The 13,806-nt window shown below is 50.5% G+C and overlaps 4 protein-coding genes across 4 annotated transcripts; 3 read left to right on the forward strand and 1 right to left on the reverse strand.

The window, feature by feature from the left end:
* Nucleotides 1-952: 952 nt before the first annotated feature.
* MIND_00110300 (uncharacterized protein) lies at nt 953-1,987 on the forward strand (the record flags this gene model as incomplete). The annotated part of the gene is made up of 1 exon (XM_037358048.1): nt 953-1,987. The coding sequence occupies one exon, from the start codon at nt 953-955 to the stop codon at nt 1,985-1,987; it is 1,035 nt and encodes a 344-aa protein (XP_037225958.1).
* Nucleotides 1,988-4,345: 2,358 nt separating this feature from the next.
* Nucleotides 4,346-6,668, reverse strand: MIND_00110400 (Ribonuclease H; the record flags this gene model as incomplete). Its single annotated transcript, XM_037358049.1, has 8 exons — nt 6,465-6,668; nt 6,352-6,420; nt 6,232-6,297; nt 5,888-6,179; nt 5,637-5,839; nt 5,469-5,587; nt 4,795-5,420; nt 4,346-4,743 (listed from the first exon to the last, which is right to left on the reverse strand). Exons 1-8 carry the CDS (start codon nt 6,612-6,614, stop codon nt 4,346-4,348), a joined length of 1,923 nt encoding a protein of 640 aa, XP_037225959.1. The 5' UTR covers nt 6,615-6,668.
* A 1,393-nt stretch (nt 6,669-8,061) lies between these two features.
* Nucleotides 8,062-10,684, forward strand: MIND_00110500 (Pkinase-domain-containing protein; the record flags this gene model as incomplete). The annotated part of the gene is made up of 10 exons (XM_037358050.1): nt 8,062-8,293; nt 8,339-8,431; nt 8,494-8,586; nt 8,632-8,789; nt 8,845-8,980; nt 9,027-9,092; nt 9,143-9,237; nt 9,286-9,375; nt 9,423-9,726; nt 9,774-10,684. 10 exons carry the CDS (start codon nt 8,062-8,064, stop codon nt 10,682-10,684), a joined length of 2,178 nt encoding a protein of 725 aa, XP_037225960.1.
* A 603-nt stretch (nt 10,685-11,287) lies between these two features.
* MIND_00110600 (Acid protease) lies at nt 11,288-13,761 on the forward strand (the record flags this gene model as incomplete). The annotated part of the gene is made up of 6 exons (XM_037358051.1): nt 11,288-11,637; nt 11,692-11,983; nt 12,030-12,159; nt 12,215-12,761; nt 12,812-12,866; nt 13,252-13,761. The coding sequence occupies 6 exons, from the start codon at nt 11,288-11,290 to the stop codon at nt 13,759-13,761; spliced, it is 1,884 nt and encodes a 627-aa protein (XP_037225961.1).
* Nucleotides 13,762-13,806: the final 45 nt, after the last annotated feature.

Genomic DNA, 13,806 nt, shown 5'->3' on the forward strand with positions numbered 1-13,806 from the left:
ACTCTTACATCCACATTTCACCTTGATGATGCGCGCCGCGATTTCGCTCTACGAAGATCCGACACCCAAATCCAGGTCAGACATCTGGGGTGCGAACGAAACACGACTGTTCCTCACGCTGGTCGCATCGTTGGCGACCGTATCGACTGTCGGATATCTGGCCATAACCCAGCTTGGCGTTCTTCCTGATCTGAAGGAGAGAGGTCTATTGGAGGGACTGGGTTTGAGCAGGCTTTTGCCACGGTCCCAGTAATAAGGTACACTCTTTTTCGTTCTCCCCTTCTTCCGTCCTCTCGCCAATCTCTCTCTTTCGTTGCCTGCAATCTGTGTCCTGTTCAACGCGGCAGATTGCATTTCACTGCCCTCATTTATCCTCGCTGATCATTGACAACGCTCCGTAGACCACGCACTCTGGACCCGTCGTTTGCAATCCGCCGCGACAGCCACTCCACCGACCGGCTTCTTTCCTATTGGTAGATGTCCGCATCTCCCAATCGATTTATAGCGGCCGTCGCCGCCCGCAACTTTACGACCGTCTATGTTTCTATTCTATTTTCGTTGGATTTATGCGGCACTGTATGTACTAATGTAGGATTTGACTGGAGACGACCTTGGCTTGTACAATAACCCACATTGTTTGCTCGTTACCCCGCACGATGATCAGAGCGAGATCAGAGGAAGCATCAGTCGTATCATTCACATGCTTTCTGCGGTCCGATCATGCCTTAGAGTGATCTAATTGCCAGCTAGCTATGGCGAGGCACGAGCCATAGCTAGCGATAGATAAGGTAGCGAGTGGCGCGTGTAAAGTGGACAGAAAGCTGCTTATTATACTATTAAGACCTCTGAGTTTCTACCATCGTGACTTTCGCGTCACGCCCACTCGCGCTCACGACGCGTCAAATTCGACGCCTCTTGCTCTCCACTCAGCCGCGCTTCGAGCCCACAAACCATGGCCCAGTATTACGCGGATGGCGCCCAGTTACCCAACGCGGGCGTCGTAGCACCATACCAACCAGATTTCGACTTCAGCCAATTCCTGGTGCAACCCATACCGCGCGAGAACTACAACCTCCCGCTCGAGACCCGCAACATGCAAAATGCCAGCATCGAGGCACACAACACGGCATCTTGCAACACTACTCAGGAGGCTGAAGATGACAAGCAAGGGACGCGAGATGTTGGCCCACCACTAAAGCCCTTCTTTGCCTACACGTCCGACGAGATACGCGAATATGCCGAAGACGAAACTCTTTACAAGATCCTCAAAGAACAGGGCCCCGTCCCACTGATCTTCGCGCGACTCGTCGCGAATTTTAAACGACAATTGTCGGACGCAAAAGCCGCGGCACCCTCTCTCGAAGGATCTTTCGTTGGCAAGGCGGATGGGCTTCGAACGAGACGTGGGACAATCATCCCAGAGTCTATCATCGTGGCTGCGTCCCTTGGCTCCCCACCTCCACTCTTCGCATTGACTCAGCGCCACCTCGACGAGTTTAACAAAGCACCTTCTTCCGTCCCAGTCCGTAATGTGCACCACCCAAAACTCGGCAACCGCCTCACCCAAGCTTTTGACTCGGAGACCTTCATGAAGAATATTGGACCGCATACCACCTTCACAACCGTCGAGGCTTTTCCTCTCGGTTTCGGCAACCTATTGGAATGCTTCGAAACACTGAAAATCATCGCGACCTACTTGGCCGGAAAGAACCCCCCACCCACATCCATTGCAACACACGTCTGCAACCACATCGACTGGATTCAAACTGAACTGCCCAACTACGGCGCCCATATCAACGAGTGGCTGCCCTGGTCTTGGTCCAGATTGACGGAGATGTTTTCTGCTAACTACAGACACCAGGAGATAGAATACAACGTATTCCGCGAGCTCTACAAAAACAGGATCGCGAACCAGTGTTCCCCAGCAGTGCCGCAAACCAAACGCCACGCCCCAGACCATGTTTATCCCGAGGAAAGAAGATATTAACTTTCGACTTTGCATCGGAAGTAGCAGAACTGGTGAGTGTAAAGCCATTCCTCCTTCTCCCTTTTCCCTTTCTCTTTTCTTCTCGATGGGTACCCGGACACAAACGTCAGCTTAGCGCTTAGCGCACGAAGACATCAGCCTAGCTCTTGAGCACGAAGTCACCGACCTAGCCTTTGAGCACGAAGTCGCCGACATAGCCTCCGAGCATGAAATATGTTGTTTCGCGTTACACGCACGAAAGTCATCTCACATAGAGCAACGGCACGAAGCAACATAGCGATTATCGCACGAAGATCTCGCCTACAACCCTATATATAAGAACCAAGAAGAAAATTTGCTCACCAGATCATCACAGATCGCAAACCTACCTCGCGGTTCCCGAGCCTGCGCATCTGACATTTTCACCACACCGTCCAGTTCACCAGATGTAGTACAACACCGGTAGCAAGCAACTCATCATATTTCTCTCTTCTTATCCTTTCGTTCCGCATTGCTCCGGTAGGGTGACCGACCTGTGTCGTCGGCCGCGCTACTCGCTTTGGAGCAATGCTCCTCTTGGGTGGTCCGACTCCTACTATGCGGTCACCCAGAGTTGCGTCGAGTGGGGCCACCGCTTGATCCGGCCTTCGGCCCGGGTCCTCCAGTGTGTCTCTTTTGGCTTCGTCAGCCAAGCACCCGGAGCGGTTTTCGGCCTCACCCGGACAAAGTAAATCCGGCGGGTCTCCCGTTCCCATTCGAAGACCTGCTTTTCCCACGGCCACTCTACACGCACGAGCTACCTTATTGCCAGCTAGCTATGGCGAGGCACGAGCCATAGCTAGCGATAGATAAGGTAGCGAGTGGCGCGGTGTAAAGTGGACAGAAAGCTGCTTATTATACTATTAAGACCTCTGAGTTTCTACCATCGTGACTTTCGCGTCACGCCCACTCGCGCTCACGACGCGTCAAATTCGACGCCTCTTGCTCTCCACTCAGCCGCGCTTCGACCCACCCGCCTTCCCCTCACGCGGCTTTGGGTGGTCCGACTCCTACTATGCGGTCACCCAGAGTTGCGTCGAGTGGGGCCACCGCTTGATCCGGCCTTCGGCCCGGGTCCTCCAGTGTGTCTCTTTTGGCTTCGTCAGCCAAGCACCCGGAGCGGTTTTCGGCCTCACCCGGACAAAGTAAATCCGGCGGGTCTCCCGTTCCCATTCGAAGACCTGCTTTTCCCACGGCCACTCTACACGCACGAGCTACCTTATCAATGTCCCACCCCTATCAGTACAGCCAAGCTAATAAGTATCCAGTTAAATCTGATTCCCAACCTAATATATGTAGGGCATGATCCTGTATGAAACTAGCATTTGGTACTTGTCCCAGTTCTTGCCATATACCTGCAATTTGGATGTAAGCATCAGAGAAGCGTAAAAACCCCAACTTGAACAACGTACTAAGACTTACTTGATCTTGCACTTATGGTCGTCGCGGCCGGTGGATAAGCAAGGTCGAGAAGTAAATGACATAGAAGTAAGTTATGGGGTTCACAAAGCCGGTAGGCAGGGACCATGCAAATGCTATGGGGAGGTCGCCGCTATAAGTAATACAGCATTTAGTGTCTTTTTAAGAGAGCCTGAGATCACACAGGTAGTTAGGATGTCTTGAACGGCCCCACCATCCAGATGTCAGAAGCTTGCTGCCTGACTCAGTGGTGAAATATCGCAGGTCTAAGCACTATCAGATATCCTCAAGAACCATAGAAAGGCTGCTTGCTCTGGGGGCTCTTGCCATTCCTGAAATCATTCTTATCTCCGTTCGCCTCTCTGAATATGTAATAGCCCACAAAATTCATGACAAAAATGAGGGCTGCGTAAATGGTGCCAAGTTCGTTCGGAGTGAAGACGAGGTAGCGTGCCTGGAGGCAGTAGATAAAAGGCACCCATGCAAGATCGGAGACAGAATGCATACCAGCCGAAGTAGATTACGAAGGCCGTCTCAAAGGGCCTTCCACCAAGCTGGGTCCTGGAATGCGAGAAGAACACGGTCAGGAACTACGGCTGGTGGACAACCAGCCTGCTCAGAGCAGCCAAGGTAAAGTGCGTAGGTGACGATGGGGGCTCCGATGGTAATTAGAAAGGCACCAAGAGGACCGAGAAATTCGTAAATTGTCGTTCTGGGGTTGAGAACGTCGATCTTTGGCTTGGACATTTGGATGGTTGGAGAAGGAAAGATGCAGATGGACAATAAAATCCAAACCATCAATTGAGTGAGATTTTTTTTCATTCAAGGTTTGGATCATAAGCAAGCTAAGTATCGTAAGCAAGTATATATTCAGTTAAATCCTTCGTCAACGACACCAGAATTTTCCCATGGTCGGATGGGTTAAACCACGCCGAGAAACAGCAATCCTCTGCGTGCCAACTCCACCGCTTCCTCTAAGTCTCGAGCGTCTTGGGCGCTCCACCGTAGCTCCGATTCTGGGCTCTTTTGTTCGGCTTCAGTGCCGACACCAAGCATCACACCTCCCCCAACACCGCCTTTGACACTATTCTCAAATGCCATCCGCCGAGCGTTGAGCAAAGCCATTTTTCGAGGATCAGAATGACCACTGAGAATAATAAGGGCAGTCCTTGGAGGAAGCGAGCTGCGGATAGTCGTAAGCTGTGTGTTGAGCTCTTTGATTGTATTTTCCACAACTGAAGCTGGTGGCGGGGGCGCAACAGTAGCAGTTGGTAAAGGAGGTGGTGCATTAGCAGTTTGGTCGTTTTTTGGTGCTGACCCTGGAGAATATTAAGGTCAGACATATGGATTGAGAAGCAAGGGACACGTACATCCCAGCAGGGAAGCCAGCGCCATGAATCGGCCGAACACAAAGTCATGCGAAGGGATAGCATCGACCATGCCCTTGACAACTTCGCCATCGTCCTTGCACCCTATGGCCGTAGTTGCCTTGCTGCCATGCATAACACTTGGGTTGCCAGTGTCGACGACAGCAGAGCGCGGCTTTCGTGGTCCTCTACCTAGTCGCTCAAATATAGACTCGTAATCGGTCTTGTACTCTCCAAACCCGGGACCAGCGTCGACTTTCTTCTGGACCAGATCCAAACACGCACGAGCGTCTTCTTCAGGATCATGTCCGCCTTCACCGCGCGTTTGAATCTCTCGACCACACCACTTACGCGTCAGCCATGCTAATCCAGGCTTGAGTGGCCGCCCGCGAGGGTGATGGTACAAGAGAGCAGTGTCGATGCAAAGCGGATGGCAAAGTTTCAATGCCTTGAGATCGGATTCGAGTGAATGGCCGATAAGAATGGGGGTTAGATAAGGAGTTGGCGCTGAGGAACCAGTGGAGAAGGGATTGGATGGCGGAGGTGAAAGCAGCTTCAAAACATGCGCCTGAACTTGGGCGAGCGTCGTTGTCACAGGGCTTAACTGCGCTGCCGTGATACCTGACCATCTTGAGATAATCAATGATTCGAACGCTCCAGATGAATCAAGAGCTTACTTGGTGAGATAGTCCAAGACAGGTTTCGACGGCTTGACAAGTTGGTCGTAGACAACAACCCCAGAGTAATATTCGAGTAGACATACTCGAGTAAGCTCCTTGCCATCTTCAGTCATACACTTGCGAACAAAGTCAGTTTTACGATGGACGGACTTGGTTCAGACAAACCATTTCACAATCCACACAGTAAACCTTGCGCTGAGGCTTGACATCTAGTAGAGCTAGTGGAGTTTCTTGCGGGGTCTCGATCCAGGAATCATCCGGCTTTTGGAACACCTCCGCCATATATGATGGGATGGGATACTCGTTTTCGACCATCTGTTCAAGCGTGAGCGTGTATTGTGCTGGGTCTTTGTCGCGCGTACGTTGAGCTATTTGGGTATTAGTCTTGATTTGGGCGAAAAGGAATCAAATCGTACAGTTAGCGGCTGCCCGCTTCTTCAACTCAGCTTGAGTGATGGGCGACTGGAAGAATGCAGTCAATATGCTATGCATTCTATATTGGTCTCCTGGGGCTCGAGTAGGGCATGCGTGACTGTAAGTCGACGCGATGATGGGTAGGGCGGAAGGAGATTCGGCAGTCGGAAGAGGAATTGAGAGAGGAATATTTGGATTTGCGGTTGCGATAGTCGGCAAGGGAGGGAGATTGAGTAGCTCTGGGGTCAAGCCGGGTACCAAAATTGTTACGACTTTTTTTATCAACGTGAAGTCCTGAATCAGAGTCAAAAAAAAATGGGGGGTGGAGCAATTGAAGAATATATACGTTTATCTTCACAAAGTTTGGACACGAGGCATCCCCCATAAGATGCAATACTAGGTCGCGAACATCCTATAGAAAGTGGTCAGCTTGAGCATAGGAAGGGGAAAGAAACATTGAACGTACCTCTATTCCGATAGCATGGTTTCGTTTGACGATCTCAGTATTAGCATACATAAAACGCGCTTGAGTAGCCTGAAGAAGGGTAAGCTGGGTCTTGAACAATTCGAGGCCCGCACCCCGTTTTTCTCCTCTAATTTCTTCTCCTTTTTGTGTCGTCGTTTCTCGACTTTTGTCCATCCTTCCATGTCTGCCGTGCCTTCGACCTTGACTTTTTTGGAGGACCGTTTCTCGGTTGACACAGGAGAATCCTGCTGTGATCGTTTCATGGGTATCGCGAACCTCAGATCAGAGGTGTTCGCGTTGAGGCTCTTGCGAAGAGAAATTTGGATGTGACAAGTCAAAGTCACATTTTCGGTGTAGAGATGATTCAACTTTCTGTCTACTTAGGTAGTCTAAGGGATAGGCGCTTCTGTACAGTGATTAATCGTTACTCCCTCCAAACTCTAATTCCTGCATAGGATAGCGGTCGAAAGATGGGTCCTGACCTTCCCAACACTAGTACCAAAACACCTCGATGTAAAAATCTCTTTGCCTTCTCAAAGCTTTCAAGCAGTGCGAGGAAGCAAGAGTTTATGGTCGCGAGTACTGAGCGAAGGTATCGCCGATAAAGCTCCAAGCAGAAAAATGATTGATTCAGACGTATTGACGGGACAATCCAAGCTTGAGGCTGAAAGTATCGTTGCCCACTGTAGGGGCACCAGGTGGCGACGAGTTCTGTAAGAGGATGCGAAAGTGGCCGTTGTGTCGGTTTCCTGGGAGTAGACTAAGTCTTGACCAGAAGTATTATCGACAACCTGATGCAGGATTGAGATGATCACTGAGACGAATACTTGGGTGAGTTTTGCTGCTCCAAACCGTACTGGTAAGCCGAAATACGGGGGGACTGCGACGAACTGACCCTTCACGAGATTGAAGAGCGTGTGTGTGGAACATGAAGTCGCAAGGAAAAGAAGGGTTTATCATGGATTCGCTCTTTGTTGCAGAAGCAGTTGCAAGAACTGAACAAAAGGGTGAAAGAGTTTTCTTGGACGCCATAACCGCTTCTTCTGTATGGGCGATGAAAAGGGTGCAAGTTTGTACAGTCAATCAAACCTTGCCAGGCAGCTTTTGAAAGCCTCAACATCGTAAAAGAATCCACCTATTTGATGAAGTGAAGACGATGGAACACTGAATCTTGTTTTAACTCTCTGAGGAGCAAAATACGTTGCGTACCTGGAAGAAACTGCCCTTTATGTTGGATCACCAATGACCAGTACCATGGAATTCGTACATGAGGTCCGACTTGGCAGTTGGAAAGTTTTTAGGAATGGTCTTATTGCATTGTGCTGATAGTTCAAGCACAAAGGCCGCACCCTTTGAACACAGTGGAGAGTGACTTGTAGCAGCTCTTGGGCGACATTCAGGGTCGAAAAAATTGCCGACGGAGATCGGCATCTCCGCTTTGGCATCTCGTAAGTTGTTTGAATGCTTGTTATGTAGGGAAGGAACAAGGGAAGAGAAAACTGTTGAGGAAGTCATCAAGCCTCGTGTCCAGTGCTCGGGACTGGCCAAGTGGGAACAAAGAGGCTCTGAAATGCGTTTAAAAAGTCGTTGAGGTTGTGGTCGACTCGAAGAAATCGGTGCATCACGTGTCGCCAATCTCATTATCCACATCAAGTTTAGCCTTGTTAACCTTTCTCTTTGAGACATTATCCTCCTCATCCTCCTTCCGCCATGAGCGACGACCAAGCCCAATTCGAGGACCTGCAGCAAACACAGCCGGACGAGCCTACCCAGCCCTCTGAGGTAGATCCATCAACTGTCGAGCCCACCGACGAACTCTGGGGGTACCTTCACCCTTGCGCAAGCCACCGACTAAAACGAATCGACTTCTTCAAAAGTCAACCGGAAGTCAGCATTGGTCGCAACAATTCCAATATGGTCATTCTCCCCGGTTTTAAAATCAGTGAGTGGCCATGAGAATGAACAACTGGCTCCAAACCGTTTATAGGCAACTTCCATGCTGACCTTAAATGGAATCAACAAGACGCGGGCCTCTCAGAGGTCACCATAATGGACAAGTCTAGCAACGGGACATATGTGTGTACTTTCCATTCACTCTTGACCGCGTCATTGAAGTGAACAGATAAATGGCGAAAAAAATAGGCAAAGGTCAAAAGAGAATATTGAAAGACGGCAACGAGATCGCATTCGGAGTGGCTCATCTCACAACGGAAGAGGAAGGACTATATGACTACCGTGAGCTCATCTAACTGGACGAAACTCGAGCTTAACTTGGTACAGGATACGTCTTCAGAGATTTTGTCTCCGGATCAGCCAAACGCGCACTCTACACCTATTATGACCTTTCGCACCAACTTGGGAAAGGCTCCTTCGCGACAGTCTATCGAGCGCTACATCGCGCGTCGGGTCAGTGGGTCGCAGTAAAGGTGATTCATGAGGTCCGTCAAAAGTTTCGTTTGTCCCAACCGTCGTTCACGAATAACGCGCCACCAGACAAAACGACAAGGCAGTACCGCCGCGGCAAATAGCATCACCATGTTTAGCCGTGAAATTAAAATCATGGAGAATTTACAACATCCAAATATATGCATGTTGCGAGAAGTCTTTTGGAACACAAACGGGAGCATCGGTACAACTGACTAAGCTTTTCTGAGTGTCTTTCTCACCCTCCATAGATCTTGTCCTCGAGCTGGTTGAAGGTGGAGACCTACTTGACTTTATTTTAGGGCACAATGGACTCAGTAAGTCAGACGCCGATATCCATTACCATTAAAGTCTAACGAGTATCCAGCGGAGCCTATGTCGCAACACATCACTTACCAGCTTTGTCAAGCTCTCGCGCATATTCATTCCAAAGGTATTACTCATCGCGATCTCAAGCCAGAGGTTTGTTTCTTGATCATACAGTCTTCACCTTCTGACCCATAGATTTAGAATGTCCTTCTCACAAAGGAAAACCCTCCCGTCGTGAAAGTTGCGGACTTTGGTTTGGCTAAGATTGTCGATAGCATGACTATGCTCCGCGTATGTGTCTGTCCCTTCCACGACCCTATAAGCTCAAAGTACCATAGACAATGTGTGGAACTCCGTCATACCTGGCGCCGGAGGTCGTTACCCAACAGAACCATAGTGGGTACGACTCGTTGGTCGACAGTTGGAGTGTCGGTGTCATAGTGTTCTGCATGCAAGTCCCCTTCGTTTTGTTCCTTATACGTGCTTACCCAGACATAAGGATTACCAATACGACACCTTTCATCGAAAACTCCGTCGGTGATTTGCGCACCAAGATCGCCGAGAGGACTATTGACTGGACACAACTGGACAACCAATGCTGGACAGACCACAACGAGAATACGGTCTATCTCTCTGTGCTAGGTTTGTCCTGTGGCGCTCCTTGCGGCATATCTGATGAGTTCATATAGCAAAAGACTTTATTAGGCAGCTCCTCGAGTTTGACCCACAGGATCGATTACAGCTTAGTGATGCGCTTCGTCATCCATGGTTCCACGGCTTCCGGTTCTACTACGCAGACAAAATTAAATATCCTCCGTCGGACGAACCAGACATGACGAACCAGACTTCCTCTGGAGGACTCTCGCGAGATGTGTCGATGCAAAGTGTCACGACTACTTTCAGTTTCAGTGGGCATAGCGAAACTGATTCGGTCAGCCAAGGTCTACAAGACCTCAGACTATTCACCCAACGCGCTATTAATCGCTCGGAGCCAGAGAAGGAGGCCAATGGTTTCCACGATCATGTTCTGAACAGCAATGGCAACACACCCCCTCCTACCGATACACCTCTACCAACGCTTCATAAAAACGGACTCAATCGACGCAGCGACGTTCTCCGACACGCAAAGGTCGTGGGCTCACAGCTCCTTGAGCCATCATGGGAAATGGTGGAATTTGCAAATTCACAATCATCTCAGAATGGGCACGGTGCACCTTCCAAGACACCTTCATTAACGGCCACGGGGAAAGCCGCCGCCAGCACTTCAAAGACTCCACGGCCTTCGAGCTCGAATGGCAAGGGCCCGAACAAGCGAGTTCACTCAGAGTTGACGCCGTTACCAGAGGAAAGCGGATTAACGAACGGGTATACGGCAAATAGCAGCCCACTGAGTAGCCCTGGTCCTGACTCCGACGATGAAGAAGTAGTGCAGCAGCCAGTCAAAAAGCGTGGACGTGGTAGCTCTGGTGCAACTCCGACTATTGCAAGAACCAAACGAGGCTCTGCAAAGCCCGCGAGTTCCCGCAAAGGAAAGGGTAGCGCAGGTGAAGAGACACCGTTGAGGCGGTCCACTCGCTCGACGGTGGCGAGCAAGCGATGATGCGTGTCGCATTTCTTTTATCTTTCCTTTATTCACCTCTGCATTTCCTACCTCCCTCACACATCTGAATCAACCATCACTCACACATCGGTCCTACATATATCTCATGGCTAGACGCCCACTCCTCTTCCCTGTTGTCCCTGCTGTTTTTGTAACGCCCATCTGCTATCGTCTGTATACCTCCCACAAGGCACTTGCACTTTAATTTAAGGTAATCTACAGCTAGAAAATTAGTATACTCTGTTTTAGAATCAACAGTTGCGTTTGCAGCGTATTTGGGAGTGTGACATCATTGAGTCACGTCGACTTCTACATCGCGATGTCCGTCTCTTCGGCACCCAATGAGTGTTCATAGAATCCTTTCACAGCTCGGACGACCTGAATAACTCCCCAAGCTATGCGCTATCTCACTTATATATAGCATTCGTGGCATAATCACTCGTTGATGTTGCTTCGAACCATACGGTGTCGCGACACTTTTGACTTGGGAAGCACACGGTGTTGTGGCCTATACGTTGCCATCCCACATCTCAAGATGGACGGTTGTGGTTAACGCTATAAACGTAGCACTCGCTCTTGTCGCGCTTTCCCACCCCACTCGACATGGGCTTCCTCTCTGCGGTCTTTGCCCTTTCCCTCCTAACCAGCGGCGTCCCCGCGCATGAACTCGTAGTCAGACATTCAGCAGCTTCCCCGCGCGCTCTCGATGGACGGGCGGCTACTGTAATTCCGCCAGCTGATTTCTCCGTCGCGATTACCGGCAAGACGCCCCGTCGCCGAGCCAAGAAGGTGGCTCTGGAGAGGTTACGTGGGAAACCCACCTTCAAGTCAACCAGACCAGGGCGTGGAGGGAGCAGCACAGTCCCTGTAGACGGCTCTGACTTCGATGACGAGTATTTGACCAACGTTACTGTCGGTGGCCAGCATTTCAGCTTGATCATCGATACCGGGAGGTTTATTCCGTCTACCCCAAGCTTCTTTCAAGAAGACTGAGCACGCGTTTATAGCTCTGATACCTGGGTGGCCCAAAAGAACTTCAATTGCTTCGACCTCACTGGTGCACCTTTGCCGGAAGATCAATGTTTCTTTGGGACCGCAGGCTTTGACCCGAAGGCTTCCAAGACTTTCAAACCGTTCCCCAATGTCAGCTTCAACATAACATATGGCGACGGAGAGTTTCTTTCCGGACCCGTAGGCTTTGACACGATTTCCATCGGTGGCCTGAGTGTAAAGAACCAAGAACTCGGGTTCCCAACTCTGGCTGCTTGGGAAGGCGATGGCGTCAACACTGGTCTTATCGTATGTCCACCTGTCTCAGTCATCAATCTTATTTACGCATACTAAGGGTCTTGCATTCCCCGATTTGACGAGTGTCTATAATACGACTGACCCTACAAAGGCATCTTCCGCCAACCAGATCCCTTATGATCCTCTCTTCGTCTCTGCCGTCAAGCAAAAACGAGTCAAGGCTCCATGTAAGTTTTTTTTTCAATCTCTTGTTTTCCAAGTTCCACTTAACCATCCAACAAGTCTTCTCCGTTGCCCTCAACCGCGGTACTTTTGATCAGCAAGAAAACGATCCTTTTGACCCCAATCTGGGCTTCCTCTCATTTGGCGGTCTTGCCCCAGTCCCTGTGACTTCAACCTCAGTCACCGTTCCCGTGGAGGGTTACTCTGTGACGACGGGCATCCCATCGTCTGCCCCCGGATCGCCATTCTTCTTCTACACCGTCGCAGTCCAGGGCTTTACCTTCCCCGGCTCAAACCACGTCCACACAGCCAACAACAACACGATTCTGGACACGGGCACGACCCTCAATTTTATCCCCACCGATGTCATGGCTGCCTTTGCTAAGGCTTTCCAGCCGCCCGCCACGCTCGATGAAGACTTTGGCTTATACCTCGTCGACTGCAACGCCAAAGTGCCCGAGTTCCTCGTCACGATTGGAGGGGTGCGTTTCAGCGTGGATGGGAGGGACCAGATCCTTCCGGGCGGCACGGACGAGAACGGCAACATCATATGCGTATTGGGCACGCAAGATGGGGGACCCAATGTCCCAGAGAACATCTTCATTCTGTACGCGCTTCCGTCTGTCGCTGTCATGAGACCGCTCATCTGTTTTATAGTGGCGACACGTTCTTGCACAATGTAGTTTCGACGTTTAGTCCTACTCTTGGAGAGGTGACATTGACGCAACGCCAAAAGTATTAGAATACTACTTGCTTGGTGAAACTTGTGTAGATGACCAGTTTTTCATTGAATCAGCAGCGTCACGTGAGCACGACTACTTTTAATATGCCTCCTCATCGAAGAAAATGCCAAATCTGCTCTACTAGCGAATCCAAGTATACCTGCGCCAGCCCAAACTGCGCTGTTGATTAGTTCGTACGTGTCGGCGTAGAATATGGAGGCTGCTGACGCTGAATAGCTGCTCTGTCGCGTGTTATAAGCAGCACAAAGGTAGGCCTACATCGCAGCATCGGATAGGTTTTTAGAACCATAAAAGCAACCTCCTGCCGTTTATCCTATTCGGAAAGCGACCAGAATCCCGTTAGAGGTCTGTCAGTTGCAATTCAAGTTCACCTGGATAAAACTCGCCGCAGCTGGGGCTGAAGTCGACGGGGAGGAAGTTCTGTTGCAACAGGAGCCTGCCCTGCGTCCACTAACTTCTCTCAAATGGCCCTACGTACCCGACCAGTCGTCTTATCCTGACCCATTGAAGCGGGACGACCCTAAGCCGCTCCAAACACACCAATATGAGGCGATAGGTGCAATTTGCCCTAAATATGTTAAAGATTGGGCTGAATATCTTGCAGCGACCTCGTCCGCGATCCGTCAAGTCCTCGCCGCGCATCCCTCCCTGCCGGGGCTGCTCACGCAGCTGGACCGGCTGCGCGGTCACGAACGCGAAGACGCGTTGCAACGCGCTTTGGGTGTCAGTGCGCCGGATATAAGAGCCCAACGCGGGCCAGAGAAGCTTGGCGACGATGTTCTTGCGCTAAGAGCATTGGCGGAAGCGGTAGAAGGGGCTGTACGCGGAGGGAAAGACGGAGAATTGGGGCTTGACTGGGAATAATAACATATTCAAAGGACTAGTCAGGTCCACTTGCTTTCTGGATTA

The sequence above is a fragment of the Mycena indigotica genome (assembly GCF_014461135.1).
Source record: "Mycena indigotica strain 171206Taipei chromosome Unknown Mind.scaff0001, whole genome shotgun sequence".
Lineage (NCBI taxonomy): Eukaryota > Fungi > Basidiomycota > Agaricomycetes > Agaricales > Mycenaceae > Mycena > Mycena indigotica.